Source organism: Hippocampus bargibanti, linkage group LG10 (assembly GCF_051943395.1).
Source record: "Hippocampus bargibanti isolate YZ-2025 linkage group LG10, ASM5194339v1, whole genome shotgun sequence".
NCBI classification, from domain to species: Eukaryota; Metazoa; Chordata; class Actinopteri; order Syngnathiformes; family Syngnathidae; genus Hippocampus; species Hippocampus bargibanti.
The window spans coordinates 14,947,038-14,974,967 of record NC_142743.1 but is presented as its reverse complement, the minus strand read 5'-3'; the positions used below and the strand labels follow the sequence as shown (position 1 = coordinate 14,974,967).

At 38.8% G+C, this 27,930-nt stretch overlaps 3 protein-coding genes across 5 annotated transcripts; 2 read left to right on the top strand and 1 right to left on the bottom strand.

Annotated features, from left to right (window-relative positions):
* Window positions 1-121: 121 nt before the first annotated feature.
* On the top strand, window positions 122-8,385 carry LOC148892599 (germ cell-specific gene 1-like protein). Its single transcript, XM_089005424.1, has 5 exons — window positions 122-838; window positions 3,507-3,554; window positions 4,983-5,135; window positions 5,927-6,038; window positions 6,695-8,385. The coding sequence occupies exons 1-5, from the start codon at window positions 550-552 to the stop codon at window positions 6,987-6,989; spliced, it is 897 nt and encodes a 298-aa protein (XP_088861550.1). The 5' UTR covers window positions 122-549; the 3' UTR covers window positions 6,990-8,385.
* A 143-nt stretch (window positions 8,386-8,528) lies between these two features.
* Window positions 8,529-18,271, bottom strand: tmc5 (transmembrane channel like 5). 2 transcript variants are annotated; one of them, XM_089005422.1, is made up of 21 exons: window positions 18,121-18,271; window positions 17,221-17,323; window positions 16,727-16,947; window positions 16,568-16,645; window positions 16,085-16,195; window positions 14,897-14,999; window positions 14,644-14,719; window positions 13,601-13,861; window positions 13,276-13,418; window positions 12,882-13,026; window positions 12,298-12,450; window positions 11,926-12,092; window positions 11,098-11,173; window positions 10,916-11,013; window positions 10,744-10,839; window positions 10,599-10,674; window positions 10,131-10,264; window positions 9,779-9,952; window positions 9,528-9,606; window positions 9,342-9,434; window positions 8,529-9,269 (listed from the first exon to the last, which is right to left on the bottom strand). In XM_089005422.1, exons 2-21 carry the CDS (start codon window positions 17,289-17,291, stop codon window positions 8,694-8,696), a joined length of 2,931 nt encoding a protein of 976 aa, XP_088861548.1. In that variant the 5' UTR covers window positions 17,292-17,323; window positions 18,121-18,271; the 3' UTR covers window positions 8,529-8,693. The 2 variants fall into 2 exon arrangements, with proteins under 2 accessions (XP_088861548.1, XP_088861547.1); XM_089005421.1 differs by lacking the exon at window positions 18,121-18,271 and having other exon boundaries at window positions 17,221-17,333.
* Window positions 18,272-20,127: 1,856 nt separating this feature from the next.
* On the top strand, window positions 20,128-27,905 carry tmc7 (transmembrane channel like 7). Of its 2 annotated transcripts, none has more exons than XM_089005827.1 (16): window positions 20,128-20,284; window positions 21,492-21,756; window positions 21,838-21,986; window positions 23,106-23,261; window positions 23,343-23,428; window positions 23,505-23,650; window positions 23,727-23,874; window positions 23,986-24,168; window positions 24,250-24,395; window positions 24,637-24,751; window positions 24,842-24,939; window positions 25,071-25,254; window positions 25,332-25,462; window positions 26,007-26,162; window positions 26,248-26,326; window positions 26,867-27,905. In XM_089005827.1, exons 1-16 carry the CDS (start codon window positions 20,269-20,271, stop codon window positions 27,059-27,061), a joined length of 2,253 nt encoding a protein of 750 aa, XP_088861953.1. In that variant the 5' UTR covers window positions 20,128-20,268; the 3' UTR covers window positions 27,062-27,905. The 2 variants fall into 2 exon arrangements, with proteins under 2 accessions (XP_088861953.1, XP_088861954.1); XM_089005828.1 differs by having other exon boundaries at window positions 20,141-20,284; window positions 21,577-21,756.
* The last annotated feature ends 25 nt before the right edge of the window (window positions 27,906-27,930 follow it).

The following is a 27,930-nucleotide window of genomic DNA, read 5'->3' as shown; positions in this document are numbered from 1 at the left end:
GGATGTGACTGCCACCCCCCCCCCCCCCCTACAAAACATGTTTTAATCAAGAAAATTAGAAATGTGCTGTACTATAAAAATGACAGTCAATACAAGGAAGAGAATGAAGAGAACTGGTTTGATAGAGTCCAAATAAGATAAAAGTCCCACAAACACTCTAAACTCTTTCACAATTTTACTGCTATAGATAGGGAATGTCTCCACTGTGAGACAAATAAAGATTTTCTGATCGTATCTCAATTCGGTGTGACGCTTTACAACGTCATCAGACCGAGGGAGGGGAGGCGTCCTCATGACGCAAACGCCTGCGCGTGCGGATGAGAAGAAAATCCCACACTGGACGCAAGAGTCAAATCCTTTGACAACGTGACTTCCTATCAGACACTCATTGGCCAGCAAATGTGAAATAGAAGAGGGGTCCAAATGCAAACCCTTGGCGAAGGGGGCGATGCGTGTGTCTTGCACTTAAATGGATACTTTCCGGAAAAGTGGAACAATGTGATGCATGTGGGATATTACCTCTATTCTTTCACCACCTTCTCCTAGACAATGAAGACAACTCGCAGATGCAGAACTCTTCTGTCGGTGGGCTTGAACTTTTTTGCCTTGCTCTTCGCCATCACAGCTTTCATCACCACTTACTGGTGCGTGGGAACGCAGAGGGTCCCCAAGCCCAAATGCAGCAAACTTCGGACCCACCAGTGCATCGACTACGGCGTCAACGAGACCGACCCAAACAAGGTGGTCTACAGCTGGGAGACCGGGGACGACCGTTTCCTCTTTCGACAGTTCCACACTGGAATTTGGTTCTCGTGTGAGGAAAACATCCACGATGAAAGTAAGACCACTGAAGCGCATGTGTGTGTGCGCGCTCATGCGCGCCCCTGTCTGTCAAAGTTGTAGAATTGTTGCGAAGGGCATGCCTCACGACAACATCATGAAAGAATATTGAATAGTTTTGTCTGTCACGATATGTCACCAACATGGATACACAAAGATAGTTGTCGTGAATGTTTGGAACAATTACATGAAATACTAGTTACATTTCCTGCAGTTCACGTGATGACCTCTTGCAGCACACAAGGGTGCCGCTGCCCCCGGCTTGGGTATTTCTGTGGTGGTTTGTCCACTTGTTTTTGCTTTCTTTTTGTGTAGCTTGTAACTAAGAGTTTTTCACCCATTTTTACAGTTATGTTTCCATTTTTTGGAAGGACCAGAACAATCACTGAACATTATTGTCTTTGTATTATTAATTGTATTATATATTGTATTAAACCTCATTTAGTTCTGACAAGTGTCCTTTTAATGAAGTATTTATGTAGGTCCTTTAAATATAGAAATTTAGCGTTTTACATATTTTATAGGGGTTTCTTTGATTAAATCATTGTTTTGGGAGATAAATTAATCTGTAGATACAACATTTAAAATTAGTCCCAAAAAGGATATCACAATTAACAATAGTTACCCTTGAAATGATACCACAATACTACAGTAACATTGTTTTCTCATCCATTTTTCACCCAGAGAAATATCATTGAAACAAAACACATCCAGAGCTTGTAATTGCGGGGAAGTCAACCACAATTGTTTTTATTTTCAATCATATTTATTATGTGCACCCACTAGTCTTAACACAGCATGATTAATGGGGTTTATATAACGTCTATGGAACATGAGGTTGCAGAGATATCGGGTTCAATTCCAGCCCCAGTGGAGTTTGCATGTTCTCTCCAGGCCAGGGTGGGTTTTCTCCATGTACTCTGGTTTCCTCCACATTCCAAAAAAAACATGCATGGCAGCTTGATTGAAGCCTCCAAATTTTGCTTTGGTGAGAGGGTGAGTGCGGATGGTTGCTTTTCTCTGTGTGCCCTGTGATTGGCTGGCAACAGGTTCAGGGTGCCTGCCCGAAGACAGCTGGAATAGGCTCAAGCACCCCAACGACTCGAGTGAGGATAAAGCAGTTCATGAAAATGGATGGATGCATTAAATGTGACTTAAGCAGCGAATTTTGGTCATCTTTGTCCATCTCAATAGGTGACCATTTTGTCACTTGCTGTCGACTTGAAATAGCATCACAGTTGCTCAGGGCTCAGGTAATAAATTACCAATCACGGCTCAGGTGCTTCAGGCGTATTTCACAAGTGCAATATTAGTCACGATAATAATAATAATAATAATAATAATAATAATAATAATAATAATAATAATAATAATAATAATAATAATAATAATAATAATACATTTCATGAGCGGGGCTGCATAGAACATTTTATGTTAAATAAACAATCTGGTTTGGCTTCCCCTTTAAAGAACAAGAGTGAGGATGAGTGTAAAGCCATTGTGTGTATGTATTTAGAGGTCATGACAAGCATGGTCAAAGCCCTTCTCTGGCCAGATTATTCCCCCGTAGCTGGCAATGTAGAATCTGTGGAAAAATAAGTGGAGTCCAGTTTACTTTTGATGTGATAACAATTAATAATAATAATAAATTGCATTTATAAGCACATTTCAAAACTCTCAAGGACACTTTACAGGCATAGGATAAGAACATTTGTATTATTAGTTAAGACTTGTCCCGTATGTAGTTACTTTCCGTTGCTCAGTAATCAGAATCAGAAAGCCTTGAATTGTCCCACAATGGGGACATTTTCAATCCACAACAGCAGTTTGAGGGGGGTTGGGGGTGGGTTGAAAAGATAAAAACAAGATATTCTAAGTATAATAAAACATATCAGAAGACTGTGGTGTATACAGTAACTGTGCAAGAATGTTTCATAAAAAAACTGTACACAGTGCAAGTATGAATGAAAAATCATATTGATATACTGTATGTAGCTGCATGTATTGCATCAACATAAGGTGGCTGCGCTATGCTATTTCCAGTACAAGAGTCCATTATTTTTCTTTTTTAAATAAAAACAACAAATTAATTGACATGATTCCTGAGGGCACTGCTCGGACATGTCTATCCATCTCATCAAGTGGCTGTACGTTGGAGGGAGAGCTGAGACAGCTTGAGTTAATAAGGATTATGTAACAGTGGCCTTGATGAGTTTTTCCTCAAAACAGCTGTTGCCAGCCTCTGACTACCTGATTAAAGTGTTCCTTTGCATCAACTCCATAAACAAATTCAACTTAAAAGATGAGGCATATCTTTGTTTGCCTCAGTGCAAGTCTTTGTCTCTTTCCAAAAAGTTTTTTCCCCTCCAAAACAGTTCAGTATCAGTAGTTCAGCCATGCTCGTACTCTGTGAAAGGATTGTAACACACCTGGAGAAGAACCTGCTCTAATAGCTCTTGCCAATAAATGGCCCTCTGCTTTTGAGTGAGTGCAAATCATATCCACTTTTGAATCAATAATCTCGTCAAATTCCATGCAACAAAGTGAATGGATTATTCATGTCCCTTCTATTTGCTCTGTCGGAAATGCACAATGGAAAGTCAACTGCTTCTTGTGTGCTTGATCACAACAACAAAAGATCATCGTATTATTCTTTGTGGTCCTAGGTGAACGATGCCGCAGCTTCATTGATTTGGCTCCTGCATCAGAGAAAGGTGCGTGTTCTTTGATGGATGTGACATTTTATTCTTCCTCCGCATGTTCATTGAATTTCGGAAAGTGAGGATGTTGTTTTTCCAAATGCAGGCTGGAAATGTTGAACAGTACCTTTGAAAGATTTTATTCTTTTCTGCAGTTACAAATCGATTCGGGGAACTGAGACTTTCAGGTTTCGTCAGGGAAAAGCATAGAAAACAAACAGACACACATTTATATTGCGATCATATATTAACGAGAGGCAGGCTGTCCTGCCCCCTATGTAAATGTCTTGAAAAGGTGAGGCAATTCTCCTGAGGCATGAGGAGAAGGTCCACACGTCCTTTCCTGTGCGTACATCCCAAAATAAGAGTTTAAACAGAGATTAAACAGATGTTCAGGGGACAGACTGCTACTAATACTACTCATAATAAGGCTACATTCCTCAACACAACCTAAAATGTTTTGTCCATTGTAGCCCTCATTGACAGTTACAAATTTTATATCTTCTTCTTCTTTTCCTTTCGCCTTTTCCCTTCAAGGGGTCGCCACAGCAAATCAGTGTCCTCCATCTTTAGATGTTGGATCCGCATGTTTGTTTTGGCCAAGCTTTTACGTCGGATGCCCTTTCTGACTCAACCCTCTGTTATTTATCCGGGCTTGGGACCGGCACAAGAATACTTATGTCCCTTTGTGGCTACAGAACAAGCAACTCGCTCAGTTAAAAGGCTCCCAAACACACATTTTATATAATAATAATAATAATAATAATAATAATAATAATAATAATAATAATAATAATAATAATAATACATGATAAGAAAAATACTACTAATGCTACTACTACTGCTCCTACTACTACTACTACTACTACTACTACTACAACTACTACTACTACTACTACTACTACTACTACTACTACTACTACTACTACTACTAGTACTACTACTACTAATAATAATAATAATACATTCAACTTATACGCGCCTTTCAAAACTCTCAAGGACACTTTACAGTCACATGATAAAAACAAAAATGTTTTTCTAAATGCCTGTTTTGCTTGAGACATTTTATGTCCTTTGTTACTGTTGAATGAAATGCAATACATGTATTTGTTTTGTTAAAAAATGCAACGTGACAAAACAATAAAGCATTGCTCATATGGGTTAATCACAAATAAATAATTTAATTTTAAGCAGATTCTTTACTTACAGACAGTGCAGGTGTTCAAATATCTGACATGTTTCGGCAACTACTTCCGCCTTCGTCCAAATAAATAAAATAAAACAAAATACATAAAATAAATAAATAAAAAAAAATAAATAAATAAATAACTTTCCTCCAAAAGGTGTACAGTATGTCTGGATTGTAATTGCCAAAGTGCAAGAGGCTACATATATAAAAGCTATCACATTTATTTAATTTAAGTTGTGTATCTTATTTATCAGGGATGCTGTGGCTGTCGCTGGTTTCTGAGATGCTCTACATTGTTTTGCTGGTGGTGGGCTTCAGCCTCATGTGTTTGGAACTTGTCCATTCCAGCAACATCATTGATGGACTCAAGCTCAATGCATTTGCTGCAGTCTTCACTGTGCTATCAGGTTGTATCGTATTTTACTCATATATGCATCAATATTCGGACTTCTTGAATGAAGTACAGTAAAGTCTCGTTATATCGATATCGGATATATCGATAGTCCTGGTTATATCAATACTATTTCTATGCACGCACTGAGAAAATTACATGCAAACAGGGTCGGATATAGCGATAGTCCCGGTTATATCGATATTTTTTCGGACTCCCTTGAATATCGATATAACGAGACTTTACTGTATTTGAAATATTTACTTTAGGTGCTTTGTTTTACCTTCAGTGGTTGTGAAAGCTCAACATCAATACAGTTGTTTGTATTATACCGTATTGTATTCCATTAGTGTTCCTCCATCTAGTGCATGCAGAACACAACTGCAAGCACCATTGTCACTTTTACTCATTCTGTGCCCCTTATATAATACCCTATTTATGTAAGCCATTCATTCAAGGTGCACCTAGTACTCAAAAACAGCGTTATATTGCGGAAAATGCAGTATGTTACAGCAAACTAGAAACTTGTAAATAAGAAGTGTTAAATAAATAGTGTATCGTCTTAAACATGTAAAGGAAGCGGTTCACATAGAGCTCTTGCACTGGATGTCATTAAATTGTGTGGTGTGTAATAAACACTGTGGATTGTGTGTTAACATGCTGCATCCAATTCTGTGTTCAAGAATCTCTTTCCAAAAGTTTAATTGAAGTATTTTCGAATTGTCGTATTCACGACTCAAGTCGGATAACTTTTAACGACTTAAGTAGGAATAGTTTTGGATCTTTCTAACCTCCATTTGATTGCAGGTCTTCTGGGCATGGTGGCTCATGTGATGTACACGCAGGTCTTCCAAGTCACCGTCAGTCTGGGGCCTCCCGATTGGAGGCCTTATAACTGGGACTATGGCTGGTCTTTCTGGTATGACTCAGTATACAAATGGTTATTATTTGATCCCTTAACATTAACATATACTTGATAGAAATCCAGCACAAAGAGAAAGTCAGCAAAGTAAAAAAAAGTCCATGCAACCACTTGAAATTGTGTTTTAGGTCCACTCTCACCTCTCCTCTGCATCACTATCACTAATGGGAAAAAAAAAACAAAAAACAAAGCTCTGTTATTCAGGATTAGGCTTTGATGCCAAAGCTCTGATGCAGGCGCAATTGGGATTGCATAACGGGATTAGATTTCACGCCTTTACAATACGTGCAGTGTGAGGAAAAATTAATCTGTGAGCCTAAACAATTTTTGACCTTTTAGAAGCTTCTGACCAACCTGAGCGATCAGTACACGAAATGATGATTTGATTGTCTGACCTCACACATGACCGTCTTTGCTTGAGGAGAGCAGAGGGATTTAAAGGGATTGACACTAATCTAGGCAAACACTATAACGATATTGGGGGGGGGCTATCACAATGTGATTTGGATTGAGCACTTGGCACTTTTTACCCGGAGGATAAAATTGGTAACTAACTCTCTTTGTGTGTGTGTGTGTGTGTGTGTGTGTGTGTGTGTGTGTGTGTGTGTGTGTGTGTGTGTGTGTGTGTGTGTGTGTGTGCGTTATAACATTAGCATGGCCTGGGCATCCTTCACCTGCTGCATGGGTGCATCAGTAACCACGCTCAACTCCTATACAAAAACTGTCATTGAGTTCAGACACAAGCGCAAGACCTTTGAGCAGAGCATTCGAGAGGAACACGCAAGAGAGGCTTTTGAATATTTCCGAGATCCGTCGGTGCATTCCATTTCTAAGACTGTCGAGGTCTATTCCAGTCCGAGCCTTAAGAGCGGCAGGAAAACACCCATCCCAGCCGACTCCTTAGACCTGACTGATATACGGGCCTCATTGGGGGAAGAGCAGTGCTGAAACTGTGAGGACAACTTCATTTGAAGATGCATGGTGGATGGATGAAGCCTGGTGGTGTTCATTTCGAAATAGCGGCACCAATGTGCACTTTGAGCCCGGTATTTAAACATTGCCTTAATGGAATCTATTTCTTGGAAGATGGAAATGCTGAACAATCCAAAACAACAGAGAAAAAAAAGACTGAAATGTGATGATCTTGTATTGTAAAATGTATATATTAAGTGAAGTTAAAGAATATATATTCCCATGATTCCAGCAAATGTCACAGATGTGTGCTTCTCGCCTTACTGAACATGTTGTGAAAGTGCTGTATTAATAAGGTTGTGTTGAGTTCTTCCATTTAAAAAAATACAAATAAAAAAATCAATGTGACTGAATGTTGAACCATAGCATGCAATGGTTTTCAATGCACAATGAAAGCAACACTTGCTTGGAGGAAGTCTTGTGCCTAAAATTGTGCTGTTGTATATCACGTGGATTGTTCTTGGTATGTTTTTCCAAAGTATGATGATGATCTGGGTGTTTACAATTGCAAATCTCTCACGTTATCTTGATCTGAGCGGGAAACCACAACACTTTGCTTGAAACTATTTGTGTGACAAAAAGAAATGAGGCATATACTTTGTGAAGGATTTTCATTTCTTTATGTTTCTGTTCAATGTAGTCTGCTTCAGTTTGAAGACAATAAATTCAAAATTGGAAGATGTATCGTTAATTAATTGTCAGACCAAATTTGAAATCTCATGAATGGATGAAGTGTTTTTCTTTATGTTTGTGTTAAAATTTCATCGGTAGTTATTTCAGCATACACAGTTTCTTTATAAATGACACCTTCGGAGCCCAAAATATTTCATATTGTGGATAAAATTGTGAGTTTTGTATCTTCTGGCTGTCACATTGCTCAATTGTTTTTTGCAAATGGAAAAGTATGTATACTGTAGTTATATTGTAGTTCTGCCATATAATTTTCCAGAACTGCTCAACCTCATTAGGTTCATGAATTACTGAAGCCATATCTCACCTGACATTTATGTTTCAGTAAAATGTGAATAAACTGAAGCACTTGGAAGAAACTCAAACAAGTGCAGGAAAGAAAACACACACAACACATACACACACACACACACACACACACACACACACACACACACACACACACACACACACACACACACACACACACACACACACACACACACACACACACACACACACACACACAAATGGTGAGTAGTTTTACTTTATTTTAATGTTGATGTAGTGAAGACCATTTTGTGTTTGGAAGCCTTTTCCTGAGCATCTTCATCTTTATCAAGTCCATACATAGAGTTGCTTGTTCTGTAGCCACAAGGAGGAACAAGCCAGTGTCTTATTGTGCTGGTTCCAAGCCCATAAATACAGGTTGTGTCAGGAAGGGCATCCGATGTAAAAGCTTGGCCAAAACCAATATGCAAATCAAACCCCTGAAGATGGAGTGCACTGATTCAGGGTGGTGACCCCTGAAGGGAAAAGCCCAAAGGAAAAGAAGATGAGTCCAGCTCGATGTGCAGCTGTATGGTTTATACATTATGGCATTATTGATTTTTTTTTTTCAATACAGTCCAAGTATTTGAATGATGAAGTACTGACACCGTTTATCAGAGGAACAACCTCATATTTGCTTAGTATTATAGTCTTAGTATTAAATACTTTTAAATCTTTATTTTAATAGCCGTCATCATACTCATTCTGGACTTGTTGCCGGGCTAACATAGCTTGTATGAGGGCACTGGAACTAGCAGGAGGAATATTTTGAGAAGGGGTAATGCTCCATTGAAGACCCTCATCTCTTTCTGCTCTTCGCCTTGCTTGCATGACTTGGATCATAGCATTTGACAAAGATGATGGCAAGCCATCTATTTCTCGTGCTGAATCTTCTTCCGCTTGTTCTGCTTGCCTTGCTGGGATTACAGCCATGAATCTGTCATGTGGGTTTTCAGGAAATTTGGCTGCACTGCAGTTTTCATCTGTTACGGTATCTTCGTACACGTTGCTGGCACGCATCCCAGGTATGAAAGACGACTCATGAATTGGGTAATGTTCTTCCATTTGCCCCTCAGCTCTCCGCTGGGTCATCATGGCTACAGCGTCAGAAGTGGACACATCTGAGGGAAGCTGCATCCCATTGGGGAAATGCCTCTCCTCTTGCTCAAGTCCTTGGTCAAAAGGTAAAGCCTGGACCATGGGGTTGGCGCGTGATTGACCACATGTTGAACGGTCACCCAAGCGCCCTTTGGTGTGCTGAAATAGAAAAACAGACAGACATTTTGTTCAAACAAAGCAAGGTTAGTATATGTTTCTGTCGAAATGTACCGTTTTTCCATTCTTCTGTTTGTGCTTCTTATGAGAACTAGATTTCTGGAGGTTTTGCAGTTTCTCCAACAAGAAGGACTTATCTTTCCCTTCCTGGTTAGACAAACAGAAAAGTTAATGGGGTAAAGTTTCAACCGAAAGGATGGACAAATAAAACACTCCCATGAAAGTTTGATCTGTACTCACATTAGCAATTAGCTGTCTCAGTCGACCAATAAGGTGCTTGCGGCCCTGAGAGACTTGCCAGAAGATATAAATGATGATTCTGATGAGGAAATCAGGGCCGTCAAGTTGAACAGAAAGTGTTAAGATGAGTTACAATGTAGGATGGTATTAACAGGAATACACTTTGATGTTGCCTTTATTGGGGGGGGGGGGGTTGTAACACAGCAATATAGCAACAATAATATACACATTATGCAATTGTGTACACTTACAAGATGATGAGAGTGCCAAGGAAGTAAACAATTTCACTTCTGATAACATTATCATAGATCCAAATGGCCCCTTGAGAACCAGGGATATCTTCCATGCCATCAATCCAGATGCCAACCACACTGAATGTGTTGTTTAGCCCTCGAAAGGGGCCACATTGCTGAGAGGGAATAAGTCTACAGAGAATGTGAAAAGGAAAAGAGATTTTTCCTGTCAAGGAAGAAAAATCTGGATTTTTGATTAGTTCAATGTCCATTGGATCTTCACTTATATAAATGACATATACGTATATATTGCAATGTACTGTATACGATGCACACACATTTTAAAGGATCAACTGTAAAAGGGCCATACCGCCATGCAGTGTAGGCAACGATTGACAGGGCTCCCACAAAGAAAGGGAAGAAAAGGAGAGCAATGAAGATGGTTTGCATCTGAGCTGCTCTGCCTGTTCGCCGAGGAGGCTGACAGTTGTGAGTCAGGCTGACCTGGGGATAAACATATGCTAGTATTGGACATATCAGAATGCCAATCTAATGTCATTTGCACGCCGTCATGGAAAACCCAACGGGGTATTCCCTACTTAGAGTGTTGCTTCAAAGGCCATTCAGTGTGCATGAAAGATTCAACAATGTCCCAGACACAGACCAGTGTCCAATTACTACCAGCAATCATCTAGAGTTCAGTTGTTGTGCGACTTTAGAGGACCTCAGGAGAAAATTTGTATTTGCTTAAAGAAACCATGCGTTGCATCATTGTGCAATAAGATAATACCGGTGATTTTAAAAAATATTAGGGGTAAAAAAAGTCGATATAATTTACCTTTTTAATGAAAAACAGGACAAAAAACTTGACAATCTGAATGGCAGGCAACAGTGGCGAAAAGTAGATCCCGATCCTACAGTGAGAAGAACAAACCACTTATCATGGGCTTTAAATAGACTAATGACAAAGATATTTCACCCACCAGACTAGGGTCTGTGCATAGATGAGTTCAAGAACATTCCTGGCAACATCAAACTCTGGAACCCCGAGTCGTAGAAGCAATTTTGTTCCAATCAAACTGCAATAGATCAGAGAAATAAACAAAAGTGCCATCTGAGGTGATATTTAAACATTTCTATAACAGCATAACTCACTTGCTGAGAAATTCTCCAAAGAAGGATCCCAACATGAGAAAGAAAAAGTCAAAGATAACCAAGCGATACAATGCCTGTCCGACCATGGATTCCCAACACTGTGGGAAAACCATCACAAAGATAAAAGAAGACTGTGCCACTGATTAGATTGATGCTTAAAAAAAGGTTTGCGCTTAACCTACCAAAAACTTCTGAGCCACCACATTCATCCAGTAGTAGCATAAAACTCCCAGAATAAACATCTTGAGTAAAACATTCCTGGAAGCAGGAAAAAACAACATTTAACGATAAATAGAAGTAACACAATTACCGTATTTTCCTGTGTATAAGGCGCACTGGAATATAAAGCACAACCCCAATGAATTGTGTATTTTCAAAATTGGTCCACATAATAGACGCACGGGACTATAAGGCGTACCTTCAATGAATGAAAAAAAGAATTCCAAATACACGTATAATGTATAAATATATAACATTTTCCAAATATAAGGCAAAACACATTATAAGGCTACATTAGAGGTTGGGGTTTCACATTACTTCCTCTACAGGGGGAAATGGAGTCAGTGGCAGCTGACAGTAGTTGTGAGACCTGTTGTGGCTCAACTTGACTTCACATATAAAGTGCACCTGCGTATATGGTGGAGGGGTAATCTTTTGAAGAAAATTAAAGCTTTTGGATGTGTCATATACACTGGAAAATATGATACATGAATACAGAAATTACTGCAGAATTAGAAGACACAGAAGAAGGAAATAATTCTAGTTTTGCTCGTGATTGCACGTGCAAAAGGAAAGAGAATTTCAATTTAAAAAATGACAAATACATAAGGCACACTGAAATATAAGGTGCACTGTTTTGATTTTGAAGAACATTTAGGGAAATGGTAAGTGGTATAAAATGGATGAATGAATGGATATAAGGTTATACTGTAAGACACATTTTAACTGTATCACACTGGAGAAATCTGCAAATACTGTACACTATTGTTCAAAAAAACCTGCTGTCAGACCTTAGCAACAGTGTGTAGATCTGTCTCCGTTGACTGGAATATTGCTCAAATTTATTGAAAAGAGAATAGAAGAGTGGAACCACCAGGTTCATCAAAGAGACCACAAAGGGGACAAGGAGTGTCTCTGCCTCTTGAAGCAGTGACCAGTTTGAAGCATCTGTTGTGTTCTGCAAAGAAAGGGGACACACATATGGTTGTTCACTAATATAGTCTGCGTAATGAAAAGGATTCATTTACATTAGAATTTCCTCCCCTACCCACACTTCGTATTGTGCGAATGCTCAGAGGATTTATGTTATATGTGAATTACATCTGCTATATGAAAAAAAAATGTAAAAATGTATGTATATATATATACATACACATGAGTACCTGTTGTTCATACTGGCAGAGAAAGTAGATGCTGGCGGCACAGCCAACAGCAATGCCGGTGGAGAGAAGCCACGAGCACAGATGAATCCCAATCTGCTTGAAGTTTTCAGTGAGGGTTAGCAGATCTCTCTGGGCCTTCTCTGACATTGATTCCTAGAAGGATACCAGAGGTTAAAATGGTACCAAAAGATAGTAAGACATTTAATCTGAAATCTGAAGCAGATTGTTTTTTTAATTTTTTGACATTTATAAACCACACTATTCTGTAGCTAAAAATACTGAGCTGTCGTAAAAAGGGGGTATGGAGCACACCTTTTCCTTTGCAAAAGTTGCACATACACTAAACGCATCACATACAGTTTTTAATTCCTGTTTTATTATTTGCCAGTGACACCCATGAGTTCATATATGGGTCGAATGATTGTTTTAGGATGTGATCAGGTTATTTTATTTGGATGGTTTATTATTTTTGACTCTGTGTGGTTAGAATGTATAGTTTTTGCATTACTTTGTTTGTCTAAAAGGAAAAAACAAACAAACAGTATGTTCTGATATTGAAAGGGATTGTATTTGGCAAAATTCACCTTTAGCTGTACACGGAGGTTGTCCTTGCGCTGTCTCACCGCTCTCTCATTGATGATGTAAAAATCCCAGCTGCACAAAAGCTGCCATGCACTGTTTGAAACTTGATCCGCAAGCATATAGTTTGTCTTGAAAGAGTTAGCCATGCTGTCGCGGACAAAACAAACGTTTACTGTACATAGGGGGATGTATGCACTTTAAAGTCTCAAATATTTACCATAAATACATTAATAATCATAATAATAATAATCATCATCATCATACTAAACATAATCATAATCATGATAGTAATCGTAATCATAATCATAATCATATGAATTAATGTTATTTATAAGCGCCTTTCAAAACTCTCAAGGACACTTTACAGGCAAAGGATATTAAGCAAACTCGACCCACCTTGTGATAAGTGCAATGCCACACAACACCATATAAATGGCAATCGTGAAAAAGTACGCAAGCTGCATGTTGTATTCCACCACATCTACATGGGTTTCATTGCTGTAACCACCGTAGTACATGACAGTGTAGTTGAAGAAACCCTGGTGGAGTTTAAACATTTTCTGAGCGCAATGAAAATTATTTGAAGATGAAGTACATGAGCTGATATAAGAGTTCAGTGTTGTTAATGAATGACCAATACACAAAATAGGATGGTTTAAATAAAGTTGATGTTGTATGACAATCATGACGGAGCTGTGAATGAATATGAAGCTACACTTACAGCTCCGGTAAGAATCTCCAGTCCTTTGAAGCTGACATTTGGAGGTATGTTGGGGGAGATCTCATAAACCAGCAGCGGGATGGTGATGAAGCCAAAGTTAATCAGGAAGGAAAATATGTTGAACATGAGCAACCACTTGAGAAATACAAAGTAGGTCAGCACGCTGGTGCCAAACTTGCCACCGATCTCTTTCATGATGTCTTGCCACAGTTCCAAGGTCTGCCGAATTGACCGGATACTGTAGCCACACCTGCGTAGAAACTGCAAGGACAAAGCACATAATCACATGGCATGCTTCAAGTCCAAGATGACAAGGGTTCAAAGAAGTATCCGTCTATCTATCCATCCATCCATCTATCCAATATCTGCCGCATATCCGAGGTCGGGTCGCGGGTCAGTAGCTTCAGTAGGGAAGCCCAGACTTCCCTCTCCCAAGCTACTTCTTCCAGCTCTTCCTGGAGGATCCCGATGCGTTCCCAGTCCTGGGTCATCCCCGGGGTCTTCTGCCAGTGGTGCATGCCCGGAACACCTCACCAGGGAGGCGTCCAGGAGGCATCCTAATCAGATGCCCGAGCCATCATATCTGGCTCCACTCTATGCGGCTTGACTCTGTGCCTCTCCCAGATGACCAAGCTTCTCACCTTATCTCTAAGGGAGAGCCCGGACACCCTACGAAGAAAGCTCAATTTGGCCGCTTGTATCCGGGATCTCGTTCTTTCGGTCATGACCCATAGCTCGTGACCATAGATGAGGGTTATGATGTAAATCGACCGTTAAATGGCAAGCTTTGCCTTTTAGCTCAGATCCCTCTTCACCACGACAGATTGGTACAAAGTCCGCATCACAGCGGACGTCGCACCAATTCGCCTGTCGATCTCTCGCTCCCTGCTACCCTCATTCGTGAACAAGATTCCCAGATACTGAAACTCCTCCACTTGGGAAAAGATCTCCTCCTCGACCCGGAGAGGGAACTCCACCCTTTTCCGACTGAGAACTATTGTCTCAGATTTGGAGGTGCTGATTGATCTTATATACAAACTCACCAGTGATGTTCTTTCTGAACAGTCTGCAAAACAGGTGAACCTGCGAGACTGAGAGTCAAACGCCAGCACTTCACTCCTGTGAAGGTCATTCAAAATATTAATTGCTGTTACTGGTAATTTGCATTGATAAAAAAAGGATTTCAGGATTGCTTGCAGTCTTTTGTAATTCTGGAACCATCAGGGAAAAAATCTTCGGAAATCACGTGGACACAAAGGAAGTACGGAGCATGGCAAAGTTTAGTGTTTTACTCACCTAATATGTTTTTTCTCTTGAAAGCTCATTGGAAGGTCCCGTATGGCCTTGATTCTTTCTCGTGTTGACATGGCAACAAGTTCTTTGACTAGGCTCTGCTGCTCTGTTACACAGGAAAAGAAAGACAGACACACTGTTGTTTACCTTGAAGTCACAATTTTCAAACAAACAAACAAACAAACAAACAAACAAACAAACAAACAAACAAACAAACAAACACATAAATAAATACATACATGAATAAATAAATAAATAAATCAGTACATAAATACATACATACAATGTAGCTACAAGGGAACACAAGCCAGTGTCTTATTGTGCCAGTCCCAAATAAATACAGAGGGTTGTGTCAGGAAGGGTATCCGACGTAAATTTTTTTGCCAAAACAATTATTATTATGTGAATCAAACTTCAGGTGTGATGTGTGATAGAAGGGGTTCAGCTCGGATGAAAGGAAAGGTATATAAAACGGTGGTGAGACAATCCATGATGTTTGGACTGGAGACAGTGCCACTGAAGAAAAGACAGGAAACAGAGCCGGAGTTAGCAGAGATGAAGATCTTGAGGTTTTCTTTGGGAGTGACCAGGTTGGACAGGATTAGAAATTAGTATATTAGAGGGACAACACATATTGAGGCTTTGGAGAGAAAGTCAGAGAAGCCAGACTGAGATGGTTTGGACATGTCCAGGGGAGAGAGAGTGACTATATCGGGAGAAGGATGCTGAGCCTTGAACTGCCAGGCAGGAGACCGAGAGGAAGACCAAAGAGGAGGTTTATGGATGTTGTCAAAGAAGACATGAAGGTAGCTGGTGTGAGAGAAGAGTATGCACAAAACCGGGTTAGGTGCGGGCACTGATTTGCTGTGGCGACCCCGAAAGGGAAAACTGAAAAGAAAAGAAGATAAATACATACGTACATGAAAACACAAATACATAAATACAGTAAAGTCTCGTTATATCGATATTCAAGGGAGTCCGAAAAAATATCGATATAACAGGGACTATCGATATATCTGACCCTGTTTGCATGTAATTTTCTCAGTGCGTGCATAGAAATAGTATCGATATAACCGGGACTATCGATATATCCGATATCGATATAACGAGACTTTACTGTACATACATTTTAAAAATAGTTTCTAATGTCATTGATAACTGTGCAGAGGTCATAAAAATGATTTGTATTACCATTTTGCATCTGATTCTTGATGGCCTCCGCTAACCCTAAATGAGCAAGATCATGGTCTAATGGCATGTTCATCCTTAATCCGACTCCCCTCCATCTCATAGTCATTGTGCCTGAAAGATTGATGGAAGCAAAATAATTATTACAAAATTCAGCCATCCATCCATTCATTCATTCATTCATTCATTTTCCGAACCGCTTTAGCCTGACGAGAGTCCCGTGGCTAGCTGTCTACGGGCTTTGGATGGGGGGCACCCTGAACCCGTTGCCCACCAATATATATATATATATATATATATATATATATATATATATATATATATATATATATATATATATATATATATATATATATATATATATATATATATATATATATATATATATATATATATATATATTGAAAATCTATACAGTATAGAGGTTGAAATAGATAAACATTTATTAATTTGTTATAACAATAGGAAAACTGGTTTAACCATTACCTGATGAAACAGAAGGAAGTCTGTTCTGAGGCACTCGATCACATTGAAAGTCACGATCCATTCGAATTGGACTTTGATCTGCTTTGAAATAAGTGAATTAATGTAATATGATACGAATATAATATTTTGTGTTTTGGCATGAGAATAAGCCCCACTTACGAAAGTCATGCTGGATTACAGGGCTTTCTGGGCGTCTTGACTGGAGTCCCATCGGTATATTTTCTCTCCGTCTCCAGCCCTCCTCCTGCCAACCCCCCCAGGGTACTCTCACTCCAGCATCAAAATCATTGCTTTGACGAATCTCTGAGTCATACGTCTCCTCTCTGTCCTTCCACCAGTCCTGTCTTCTTCGGACATAGGGGTTAGTATGCTGTGGTTTTCTGAAGGACCAAAATACCAGACAGAATAAACAATAAGAAATATAACATATTAAACAACAATTCACATGACCTTAGCTAACAGATCAATTATGTTAATTCCATTGAAAGTTCCTCTGGCATAATTTGTGAGAATACCTATTTGTGAGCGTTATTGTATATACTCATGTATAAATACAGGTATTACAAAATCTCATAAGTGATGAATTCAAAATAAAAGTGTGAATGTTGTGCTAAATGACAGAGTTTTCCTGCATTTTATATTACCACACACACCGATCAATTTCCAGAGTCTCGTTGTCATGGTAGGCAGGGTTGAATAGTCCTCCATTGCTGAAAGTTGACATGAGGGTCTTCAAATTGTTGATCCTTTCACTCTCTGTTAGCATATGCATTAAATTCAGTTCCAGACCTGCTCAAGTATGGGAAACATTCAGTATCTGATTAAAATCTTGTATATTGTTGTGTTGCTTGTGAGTCTCAGTCTGGATGAGACTAAATCGCAAGTTTGAAGTAAGTTCACATTTTGTGGGAGAAGCATGTCATTTAATCTGCCTGTCTCGTCCCCGTTGGCTCATCATTAATTTATACAATAGGTTTGAGTAATTTCCAACAAGGGTGCCATGGTACCCTCACTTACTGTGAGAGTTAATCAACAGTGTTCTGGGAAATTTCCATTCATGTGTGCAAATGATTGGTTTGGAAGTATGTGTGCTGAAGTGAATAGTGGGCAAATGGTTTCCCTTCAAAAAGAAGATGTGCATCTCCTGGTCGCCATTAGTTCAAAAGAAAAGGATATTACCTTTTACTTCATTAAAAATGACCGGAGTTCTAAATGAATAAATCAATTTGTGTGTAAAATGAGATGAGATCCTCCTTATTTCAGCATTCATAATGTTTGTGATATTTTTACTCTGTGGTGTGCTTTTGCATTTTTCTTTTAATTTTAAATGACTCAGTAGAGCCTGGTAACATTTACACAATGCATGCTATGCCAAAAGTATGAGATTGCTTCATCAAGTATAATTCATCAGGGTAAGAAACCAAAATTAATACTTGAAATGATTCTTATAAGACAATAACCTATTGAATAGAGAATGGGAATGTAGTGTTGAATTATAATTACATTATAATGTATCAAACAGATATATACATTGCATAAAAAAAAAACATTACCTTAGCTGGTGAATCTGTGGAAATAGAAACAAATCCACTAGAAATTAAGAGGACCATGTCAATCAGACTAAAAGACAAAAGAAACCTGTGTGTCCAATAACAACCATCACAAAAAGTGACTAACCAGGAAGTGTTTGTCGAAGTCATAAAGGTAAAAGTCCATAGGACATGTATAGAGCAGGTGGGTCTCGGACTGACAATGTCTATTGTGAACAACTCATAAATTCCAAAGACACAACGTATTCAACTTCAGGACTATCAAACAGATCTCCATGTGAAATTGGATATGTAGAGCCGTACACTGTGCTGCTCTTCTTGCTTACACAGAGAAAAATAATGAAAAAAGTATACATGCGCTACCTGTATTTTATGCGGTTTGAACATTACTGTATGTCGATTTTGTAAACCGTCAATAGCTATTGTAATTTGTTGGGACAACATTTGGACACTTTAGTATGAATTTCAGAGTTGCACCACACAGTTGACAACTTCTGTAAAATGGAGTTTTACACTTCACTTGTATTCAGCTAGCTTTCACTTGAAAACCATCCTAATATCAACTACATAAAGTGCATTCGCACAATTGAGAGCCAAACAAGAGTTGTGAACGTTAAGCTCTTTTAACTGTGTAGTCAAATATATGTCCTATACGAGAATTTTTTTTTCATATTATTAGAAATTAAGATGTACCAACCAAAGTAAAAAATTGCTTTAGTGATTTTTGAAACTTCCAGACAGTATATTTTAAGTGTAGGTCATACATGTTAAGTTTCAGAAATCATAAATCGGAGATTTTCGTACTCGCGACTTTGTAGTGCGTGTTAAAATAATGTCAGTGTTACAAAAGTGTAAATTATAAGTAAATAAAACATAAAAATGCTTTCATTGTTTATTTATACATTCAATTACTATAAATATGTATTTTGTTTTTTACATTTTCTTCTGTTTCGCCTACAAATTATTGTGAGTATTGTGGTCAGAATCGTGAGACTTAAAGGACAACCAATGTCACTTTTTTGTTTTTTAACTGTCACCAGAAAAACGTTTTATAGCATCTAAAATACCCAAAACACGCAGTATGATATTTTTAGTCAAATGCAAAACACCAATAAAAATGACTTAAAGTGTCCAAAATTTGCAAAAAATTGAGCTGTTCGTGACGTCACGCCAAGACGTCTTGCATTGCTAGTGAATCAAAACAATGGCTTCAGATTTGGAGAATATGCTTTCTTGTTCCACATCCAGGCGTGAATATGATTCAAATAGTTCTGAAGAGGAAAGCATACATGTTTGCAATCGATTAAAGAATTTATTTGTGCCATTTTGAGGCAACATTGGGGGAAAATCTCTCACCCTCCTGTGGCCACCTCCGTTTCCACAGGCTGATAAATTCATTACATGGCGCTTGGACGCCCTCTTCTGGCCTTCTGGCGGCTTTTGGGTGCAACACGAGGTCCCCAGAACAAAACAAGTACAGCAAAATACATTGACGTGATGGAAGGACCGCTACAATGCGTCTTTTTTACGGTAAAGGGCGGTCCTTTAGTGACGTCACGTACGGACTCGTCACCAACTCAAAAACAAGACTTCCTGAATCTTCAGGGCGAGTCTTAAAACGTAAAATATAGCTATATTCGGTGGAATCTTTGTAAAATACGCTCAGTAGAAGTCATTTGAAGCCCTTTTACAATTTTTGGACACAACTTGTCCGGAGACGTCGGTTGTCCTTTAACACGCATGGAGCTTCAGTTTGCAACATCTTTACGAACTTGTTCCAAGTGTTGGAACGTCGTCTTAGGGTGGAAAATTTCCACTGAATTGTGGGAAATATAGTCCAGGATGTTTTGAGGTTAAAACAACTGTCCAGATTTGTGTTTTTTATGTTGCTATTATCACGTATTCCTTATATATTGGATGAATTCATGCAAAAAAAAACATTTCTCATGAAAAGTGAAGACATTAAATAAAAACCGTAGGGGTGATCGAGAGTTCAGGAAGTTGTTGCTGCCACTCTCTATGTGTCTCAACCTGATGTTTTCAACCTGATGCATACTAGACGTCTAACAGTAGTTGAAGCTAATAGCTTTATTGTTGTTCAGCATAATACTATTCAAGATCCATCCATTTTGTCCGACAGAAAACAACGCAATGGATTCTGATTCAGGTAAAATTAGTTTAGGATAATATGTGCCTGACTTTACCTGTCGCGGTCGTCTTTCCAGTTAACTTTTCAGCTAACTAGCTAATGCTATATAGTGGAATGCATTCGACAGGAAAAAAGACGAAAACATATTCGTGTTTTACGGTTTTAAAAAGGTTGAACCGCGCGCTATCCAAACTAGATATGAACAATATTTTTTTTCGGGTTAAGGGGTTGTCCTGGTTATTTTCGATTGAGTGGGGGTGGAGGTGAAGATAAAGGTTTTGTTAACTATTGTGTTATTTCCTTGTCGTGAAGATCTATTACTCTGATACACGTTTGCATTTTTAAATCAGCTTATTTAAACACGTTCGACGTTGCTGAACTTTTTTCATACTGTAACGACCTCACTAAAATACAAATGCAATAGTATAAAATCTAAAAGAAAACTTTGGTGTCGGTTTTGTAATGTTACTATTAGTCTTTTTATTATAACCATACGTTCGATGACGACACACGTGTTTCATCCTGAATAACTGGAATTTACAGTTATTTTATTATGCCATTGTAGAGGTGATTTAGCACTCTCTATAATAGAGGAGTCTCCTAATATTGCGACAAATATAAATCATCTGGATAAAATAACTAGTTCAAAATTAACAGATTTGACAATCACTTTGTAAACCATTTCCAATTCATGCTATTTCATTTAAACAAAATATAAAATGGATAAATAGGTGAATTGTTATTTTTTATGAATTCATTCATTCAGTCATTCATCTTCCTCAACACTTTATCCTCATGAGGGTCAAGGGAGTGGCTGGAGCCTATCCCAGGTACTAGGTAGTACCAGGTAGGAACTAACGAACATAGAAAAGTTTGTTTATTTTATGTATGAATAAATTATTCGACTTGATTTAAAATTGTTTATATGTGTTAGAAAAATAGATTTTAGTGAAATAATGTCAAATATCATGCTCCAATGAATGTATTTTGGTTTATTTCAATCAGTTTTGGATACTTCGACAATCTGGTTAATTCAGGCCCATCAATTTTAGAATTTAGCCCCCTTTTAAGACACAAGGGGGGCCCCCATTTTTTAATTTCCCAGATGCATCCCTGATGTTATATGTGCCCTCCAAGTAAAGTAAACAACTGTCGTATGTATAATCAACTAGCAATTAATTAGCACATCATTTGCATTCTCTTTTTATTTTTTAACCGTATACAGTGTTCTACACTGATCGAAGTGGAAAAGTCACCAGTAATCCACTGCTGGACCAACTCCCCAGTTACCAGTCCCTGCTGTACCGCAGGAAGCCATCAAACACTGGCACCAAGAGGAGAAGCAGCTCTCGGGCTCGTGTTGTCTCTTCTGGCAGTGGGAAATGGACTCTGAGTACTGTAAACAGGCATGATGAGCAACAGAAGAGCCAAGTAGAGCAGAGACCACTAAGAGAGGTTGCCCAGACCATGGCTGAGAAACGCAGGGACAAGTGAGAACCGTTTATCCTCACTCATCTCATTTTGTGTGGTGATATAGTGATCCTGTTGTGTTTGACTGTACTTGATGTTAGAGCGCTACACCTAGAAGAGGATACAGACCTCACCAGCTGCAGACAGTGGAGGCAAAACACCCTAAGATATCTCCGCAGGCTGCAAGATGGTGTCCATGAGTGGCTGACTGCCTTGCAGCTCTGGAGGAGCGACATCCACATGATAGAGGGTGAGGGAGGTGTTAAAATTTGATCTCACAAATAATGTTCCTTCTAATTTTACATGTGACTGTGCTTCCACACAAACTGCTTGAGCCTTCCTTGGACATCATGAGCAACATTAGACGTGCTCACAGTGGGCAAACCGTGAGATCATAATAACACAATGTTCCCCCAAAAAATGAAACCATCTATATATTAAATTTAGAGGATATCATTGAATCTATATATGTACCATTGATAAAATTAGCCTGATGGTGGAAGAATCAGATTTTTAAGCTACTTAATATGCCATGATAGGCCCAGATTGACTTGTCCAGTCAAATTAAATATATGTATTGTATGTAGGGACTTGTGGATAAATATGGTTTCAATGTTTGATATTAATAATACAAAGTATGTGAAGTTAAGCGTGAACTCAGTGATGCTTTTTATCAACAATATGGGATGGTAGTCATGTATTTACATCAAATGATGAGTCGTTTTACTTTATTTAAATGTTGCCGATGTTGTTGCCTTTTTATCAAGCATCTTCATCTTTATTAAGTTTAGTATTGAGTTAAGAGTTGCCTGTTCTGTAGCCACAGGGGGACACAAGCCAGTTTCTTATTGTGCCAGTCCCAAGCCCGGAGGGTTGTGACAGCAAGGGCATCCGATGTAAAAGCTTGGCCAAAACAAACATGCGAATCAAACCTCTGAAGATGGAGGACACTGATTCGCTGTGGCGACCACTGAAGGGAAAAGCCGAAAGGAAAAGAAGAAGTCATGTATTTAGCACAAATCTATCGCTCTGCAAGGATCAAATTAACCTGGTGGATGTCTTTTATAGAGAGCATGTTCCATGATTAGATGACATGGTGCACATTTCACTCTGAAAAACTCAAACTTTCATCATTTTCTGTCTGTTTTTGACATGTCATTTTCATATAAGGTGAATATGAAAATGCAAATGTTTCTGGGGTTTGATTTTTTATTTTATTTTTATTTTTTTTGTGCTGATATGTTTAGTGCAGTGTCCAATTGCCTGCGTGAGCGGCTTAGATGGATCATTGTTCATAACCAGAGGTCTGGTGGGTACATTATGATTGTGAAAAACAATTATTGATTGTTAATTTTTTTTGTTTGTCTAGGAATGTTTGGCACAGGGATCCTGTCCTACTTTTTTTTCCTGCGCTTTCTTGTCATGCTCAACCTGATCATCTTCACGCTCATGTTCAGTTTCGTCTTGCTGCCCATCATCATTGCCCCACATGCTTCAGGGAACATCACCTACAACCGGAATGATGGTCAGTAAGCGCTTGCTTGTTTTCGGACCAAAGAGCACATTCATCAATGTTCATCTTACACCTCATCTTGTTTGACAACAGGTAGTATTTGCAGTGTTTATCCAACCAGTGCTCGCCGAGGTCTTGTCATTTTTCACGAGCACATTGCAGACCTCTTATCTGGCGGAGTAAGTATCTTTACCTTAGGCAAACAATAACACTGTATTGCAGGTTCTTTACTCACCATGTGTGCTTTTTCTGTAGGGGTTTCTCGAGCAGACCTATCTGTTTTATGGCTATTACAAAGCGGACAGAATCTACTTCCCCGGGACCACCTATAATTTGCCCCTAGCCTACCTCCTAGTCACTGTAGCATATTTGTTCCTCAGTCTGATCTGGATTGTTAAAAGGTTCTGAAAGAGTCTTTAAGGTGTCTTTTTTAAAATGCTTCAAGTGCTGCTGACTACAGAAAACCTATTTTCCCAGGTCTGCCAATGGTTTCAAGCGTAACCTGGTTCAAGATGAAGACCGTTTCCAGAGTTTTTGCAATAAGATATTTGCCGGTTGGGACTTCTGCATCTCCAACACGAACGCAGCAAAGCTCAAAAGAAGCAGTCTACTTTATGAACTTCGGGTAATTTAATCAGAATATTATTATTTAGGAGTCACGCCTCATTTTCCAGAAATTCTGATTTTTCTTTCTGAATCTGTTCTCCAATTGTGTGTCTTTGTTTTTCTTCTCCAGACTGATTTGGAGGAAGAAAGGATCAAACAGAAAATAGCAGATCGGACCCGTGAAGAGAAATGTCGCATTTATCTCATTCGTGTCATCCTCAACCTGTTTGTCATTGCTGTATTGGCTTGTTGCTTCTACAGCATTTATATTGCTACCATTTTCTCCCAGGAAGCACAGATGAATGAAGTCAAGGTAAACACAGGCCTCTATGCCATAAATATTATATACTATTGGTGTATAAAGCCATCCTGAGTCAATTTTTATGATGCGTAGGTCAATTTTATTGTGGATCTCATCCACGAATACCTGCCATCAATTGTTATCACTTTGGCCAACTTCATCACTCCTCTCCTCTTCTCTGTCGTCATCAACTATGAAGACTACTCGCCTGCTTTTGAGATCCGTTTTACTCTCATGAGGTGCGCACAATGTCATGGAATTACAATACCCATTTATCATCGAATCGTTGTTGACTCCCATGAAAGGTGCACTTGTCAAAGACATGATTATTGTGTTCTTGCTACTTTTACAGTTCATAAAAATAGTCAATCAAGGCATTTGCATCAAGACTTTTGCCAAATTGGAAATGGCGGCATGCATAAATGACCCGTGGAAAGAAGTGGCTTCATTTTTTTTTCATTTTCTTTTTCAAATACCCAGGTGTGTATTCATGCGTCTGACCAGTATTGGAGTTTTGCTCTTCTCTCTCTGGTCTCATATCACTACATGCAAAGAAGACCCGTGTGTCTGCGGTTATAATCATGTACTCTACTCGGTAAGTCACTTCATTTCGAAACCTTGACATGTAGCAAATGTGAAATGTGAAATCACTGTGCCTGAAATATAAGTTTGTGTCTTCCTACAGTGTTGGGAGACACGCATTGGCCAGGAAATGTACAAACTCGCCATCTTTGACTTTATAATTATTGTGGCGGTCACCATGTTTGTGGAGTTTCCCCGAAAGTAGGTCCAAATCAAACTCAATGCGGTTTCTCAATCTGTGTTAGTGTTGATATTTATGTTATTATTTTACATCTAATGTGATCCAGGCTATCCTTTTTAGTGTCATAACATCCAGCCCTCTCTTTGCTCAGGCTGATAGTCAAATACTGTGACTGTGGCCTTGCAAAGTGGTGGGGTCAGCAGGAGTTTGCTATCCCTCAGAATGTTCTTGAGATCGTCTATGGCCAGACCATCTGCTGGATTGGTGCATTCTACTCACCAATGTTGCCTGCAATCTGCACCATCAAGTACTTTTTTATCTTTTACATCAAAAAGGTAAGTTATATTGACCTTTTTTAAATAAAAGTAAACCAGACCACAAGTGTGAATTATATATAATTCATGTTTACTAGGTGTCACTTATGAAAAACTGCCGTCCAGCAACACGTCCATTCAGAGCCTCAAGTTCAAACTTTTTCTTCCTCGGTGTGCTCCTGATCGGCTTGAGTTTGGCCTGCGTGCCTGTCATTGTTAGTGTTGCACAGTAAGTAATGTTACTGCCTGCGCCTTTTGTCTCAGATCAGCAGCTCTCTCTCTCTCTCTCTCTCTCTCTCTCTCTCTCTCTCTCTCTCTCTCTCTCTCTCTCTCTCTCTCTCTCTCTCTCTCTCTCTCTCTCTCTCTCTCTCTCTCTCTCTCTCTCTCTCTCTCTCTCTCTCTATCTCTCTCTCTCTCTCTCTCTCTCTCTATCCATCTATATATATATATCTTATATATATATACATACATACGAGTATATATATATATATATATATATATATATATATATATATATATACACACACACAGTAAAGTCTCGTTATATCGATATTCAAGGGAGTCCGAAAAAATATCGATATAACCGGGACTATTGATATATCCGACCCTGTTTGCCTGTAATTTTCCCCGTGCGTGCATAGAAATAGTATCGATATAACAGGGACTATCGATATATCCGATATTGATATAACGAGACTTTACTGTGTGTATATATATATATATAAAAAAAAAATATTCATTTATCTGTCCATGTTTGTACATGGGCATTGTAGAATAAACTGTTCCCAGGCGTGCGGCCCCTTTGTGAATTACACCACCTCATGGGAGGTGGTACCAACTGCCATATCCCAGCTACCCAGTGGGATCCAGACGCTCCTCTTCACTGTCTCATCTGAGGCTTTTGCTGTGTCCTTCTTTGTTATTACATGGTATGTGATACTCAGGCGATTGATGAGCTCGTGTCAGAATCCAATAACAGTGCTGACAGGAACTATCTTTTGTCCGATGCTGCAGTTTAGCCATGTTTTATGTGATCGCACTGGCCGGAGCACACAAGAGGGTGATCAAACAACTTAGGGAGCAGCTCGCCATGGTGAGTACATTGAATCATTTTTTAACCAGTAAACCATGGTGCAATTTGACACTTTTTGTCATAGATTAATTTAATGATGTAAACTTGTATACATGTTTTGGGTGTGTCATTCGCTATATTGTTGCATTGCACTGGATATTCAGCAGGCCATTGTGGCTTCATGAGAAGAGCCACATTTGAGCAAAGTTAAAAACTGCACTTTTAGGAGGCTGTTATGTCATCTCTTGGATTGTGAAGGTTTTGCCTAATGTCCTGTGAGTGGAATATCAGAATCAGAATCAGAATCAGAATACCTTTATTCGTCCCGCAATGGGGAAATTTGCAGTCCACAGCAGCAATTGAAGAGGGATGGGGTTGGGGTGGGAGTGAAAGGATAGAAAACAAGATATTCTAAGCATAACAAAAATAAAAATGTCAACTGTATACTGTGCAAATGTAGATGTGCAAAAACCGTTCTATAAACATGAATACATGTTTGACTTGAAATTACTGCCAAAGCCTTAACTGTAATACACTATTTGTATAAACTATGTTGTTTAGGAGGGTCGAGACAAGCATTTCCTGATCCAGAAACTGTGTCAGGCCCAGAAACTCTCCGCTTTCACATCGCCTGGCCCGCAAAGTCAACGGCAGTCCAGCAGTCACAGCCCCACTTACCACACCAGCTTCTCCAACAATTTTCCTGAAGGGGTGTTTTTGGCACATGCACCTCTTGACACTTACACACATGTGTGACGCAAGACCTCGAGGTTCTGGAGTCACAAGCCACCATAACACTGGACAAGCAAGCTGCAGTTGGATGGAACCAAAATTTGTTTTTTTAATATAGACGGGTTCTTAACTTTTTCTTTTCACTGTGTATTTGCTGAACAAAATATATTTTTTCTTCCATTATCTTTTCCTTCTGAGAAGGACTCAACTTCATACACCTGATTTTTATTAACCGACTTTTAGTACTGCATTGTGCACTTTAGATGAATTATTGCTCAACACTTTAGAACATGTGGATTGGTATAAATTATTATGCAAAAACTGATAGTATACAACACAATGCAAACCTGTCCGTTCAATTGAATATTGTTGTTATTATTTAAGTCTTTGTCTTATTTCAAAATAAGTGCTTTGCTACAGCTTCATCTCGCTTCGCTTTGATCCTCTCCTCTTTCATCTAGAACTGCTTCATGTCATCACAAAGAGGGTACAGCAAGTCCTGAAGAATGAATGTCTCTCTGTGTCTTTGTTTTGTCATATTGCTGTCATATTGAATCTATGCTGTCATATTATTTGTTATTTAGTTTTTTTTTTGTTCTTTTGACTTCAAGACGGCGCCCCGAGAGTGGCTGCCTTTCCAGCAGCTCATGTATTTTGTTTTTCTACTTTCATTCCTTTCATCACTTTGCTCCTGTGAAATGTAAATTTCTCCACTGTGAGACTAATAAAGGCAAATCCAATCCAATCCAATTTGTTATATATGTTCAACTGCTATATAAATCACGATGTATTGTATTGTAAAATGTTAACTCTTATTTTGACATCCCGTGTGTTTTAAATGTAAAGGTAAATAAACCTTTAAAATACGTTTTTGACATCGAATTTTTCTAATT

Bases quoted from the DNA above. Each gene is read 5' to 3' on its own strand.
- tmc7 (XM_089005827.1), top strand. The intron at 23,429-23,504 runs GTAAGTATCTTT...CTTTTTCTGTAG, and splicing joins CAGACCTCTTATCTGGCGGA to GGGTTTCTCGAGCAGACCTA. The intron at 24,396-24,636 runs GTGCGCACAATG...TCAAATACCCAG, and splicing joins ATCCGTTTTACTCTCATGAG to GTGTGTATTCATGCGTCTGA.
- LOC148892599 (XM_089005424.1), top strand. From the start codon at position 550: ATGAAGACAACTCGCAGATGCAGAACTCTTCTGTCGGTGGGCTTGAAC. The intron at 3,555-4,982 runs GTGCGTGTTCTT...CTTATTTATCAG, and splicing joins GGCTCCTGCATCAGAGAAAG to GGATGCTGTGGCTGTCGCTG. The intron at 6,039-6,694 runs GTATGACTCAGT...TTATAACATTAG, and splicing joins GACTATGGCTGGTCTTTCTG to CATGGCCTGGGCATCCTTCA.
- tmc5 (XM_089005421.1), bottom strand. From the start codon at position 17,333: ATGCTAACAGAGAGTGAAAGGATCAACAATTTGAAGACCCTCATGTCA. The intron at 13,419-13,600 runs GTAAGTGTAGCT...AAACTCCACCAG, and splicing joins TGGAGATTCTTACCGGAGCT to GGTTTCTTCAACTACACTGT. The intron at 12,093-12,297 runs GTACTCATGTGT...CTTTCTTTGCAG, and splicing joins TCTGCCAGTATGAACAACAG to AACACAACAGATGCTTCAAA.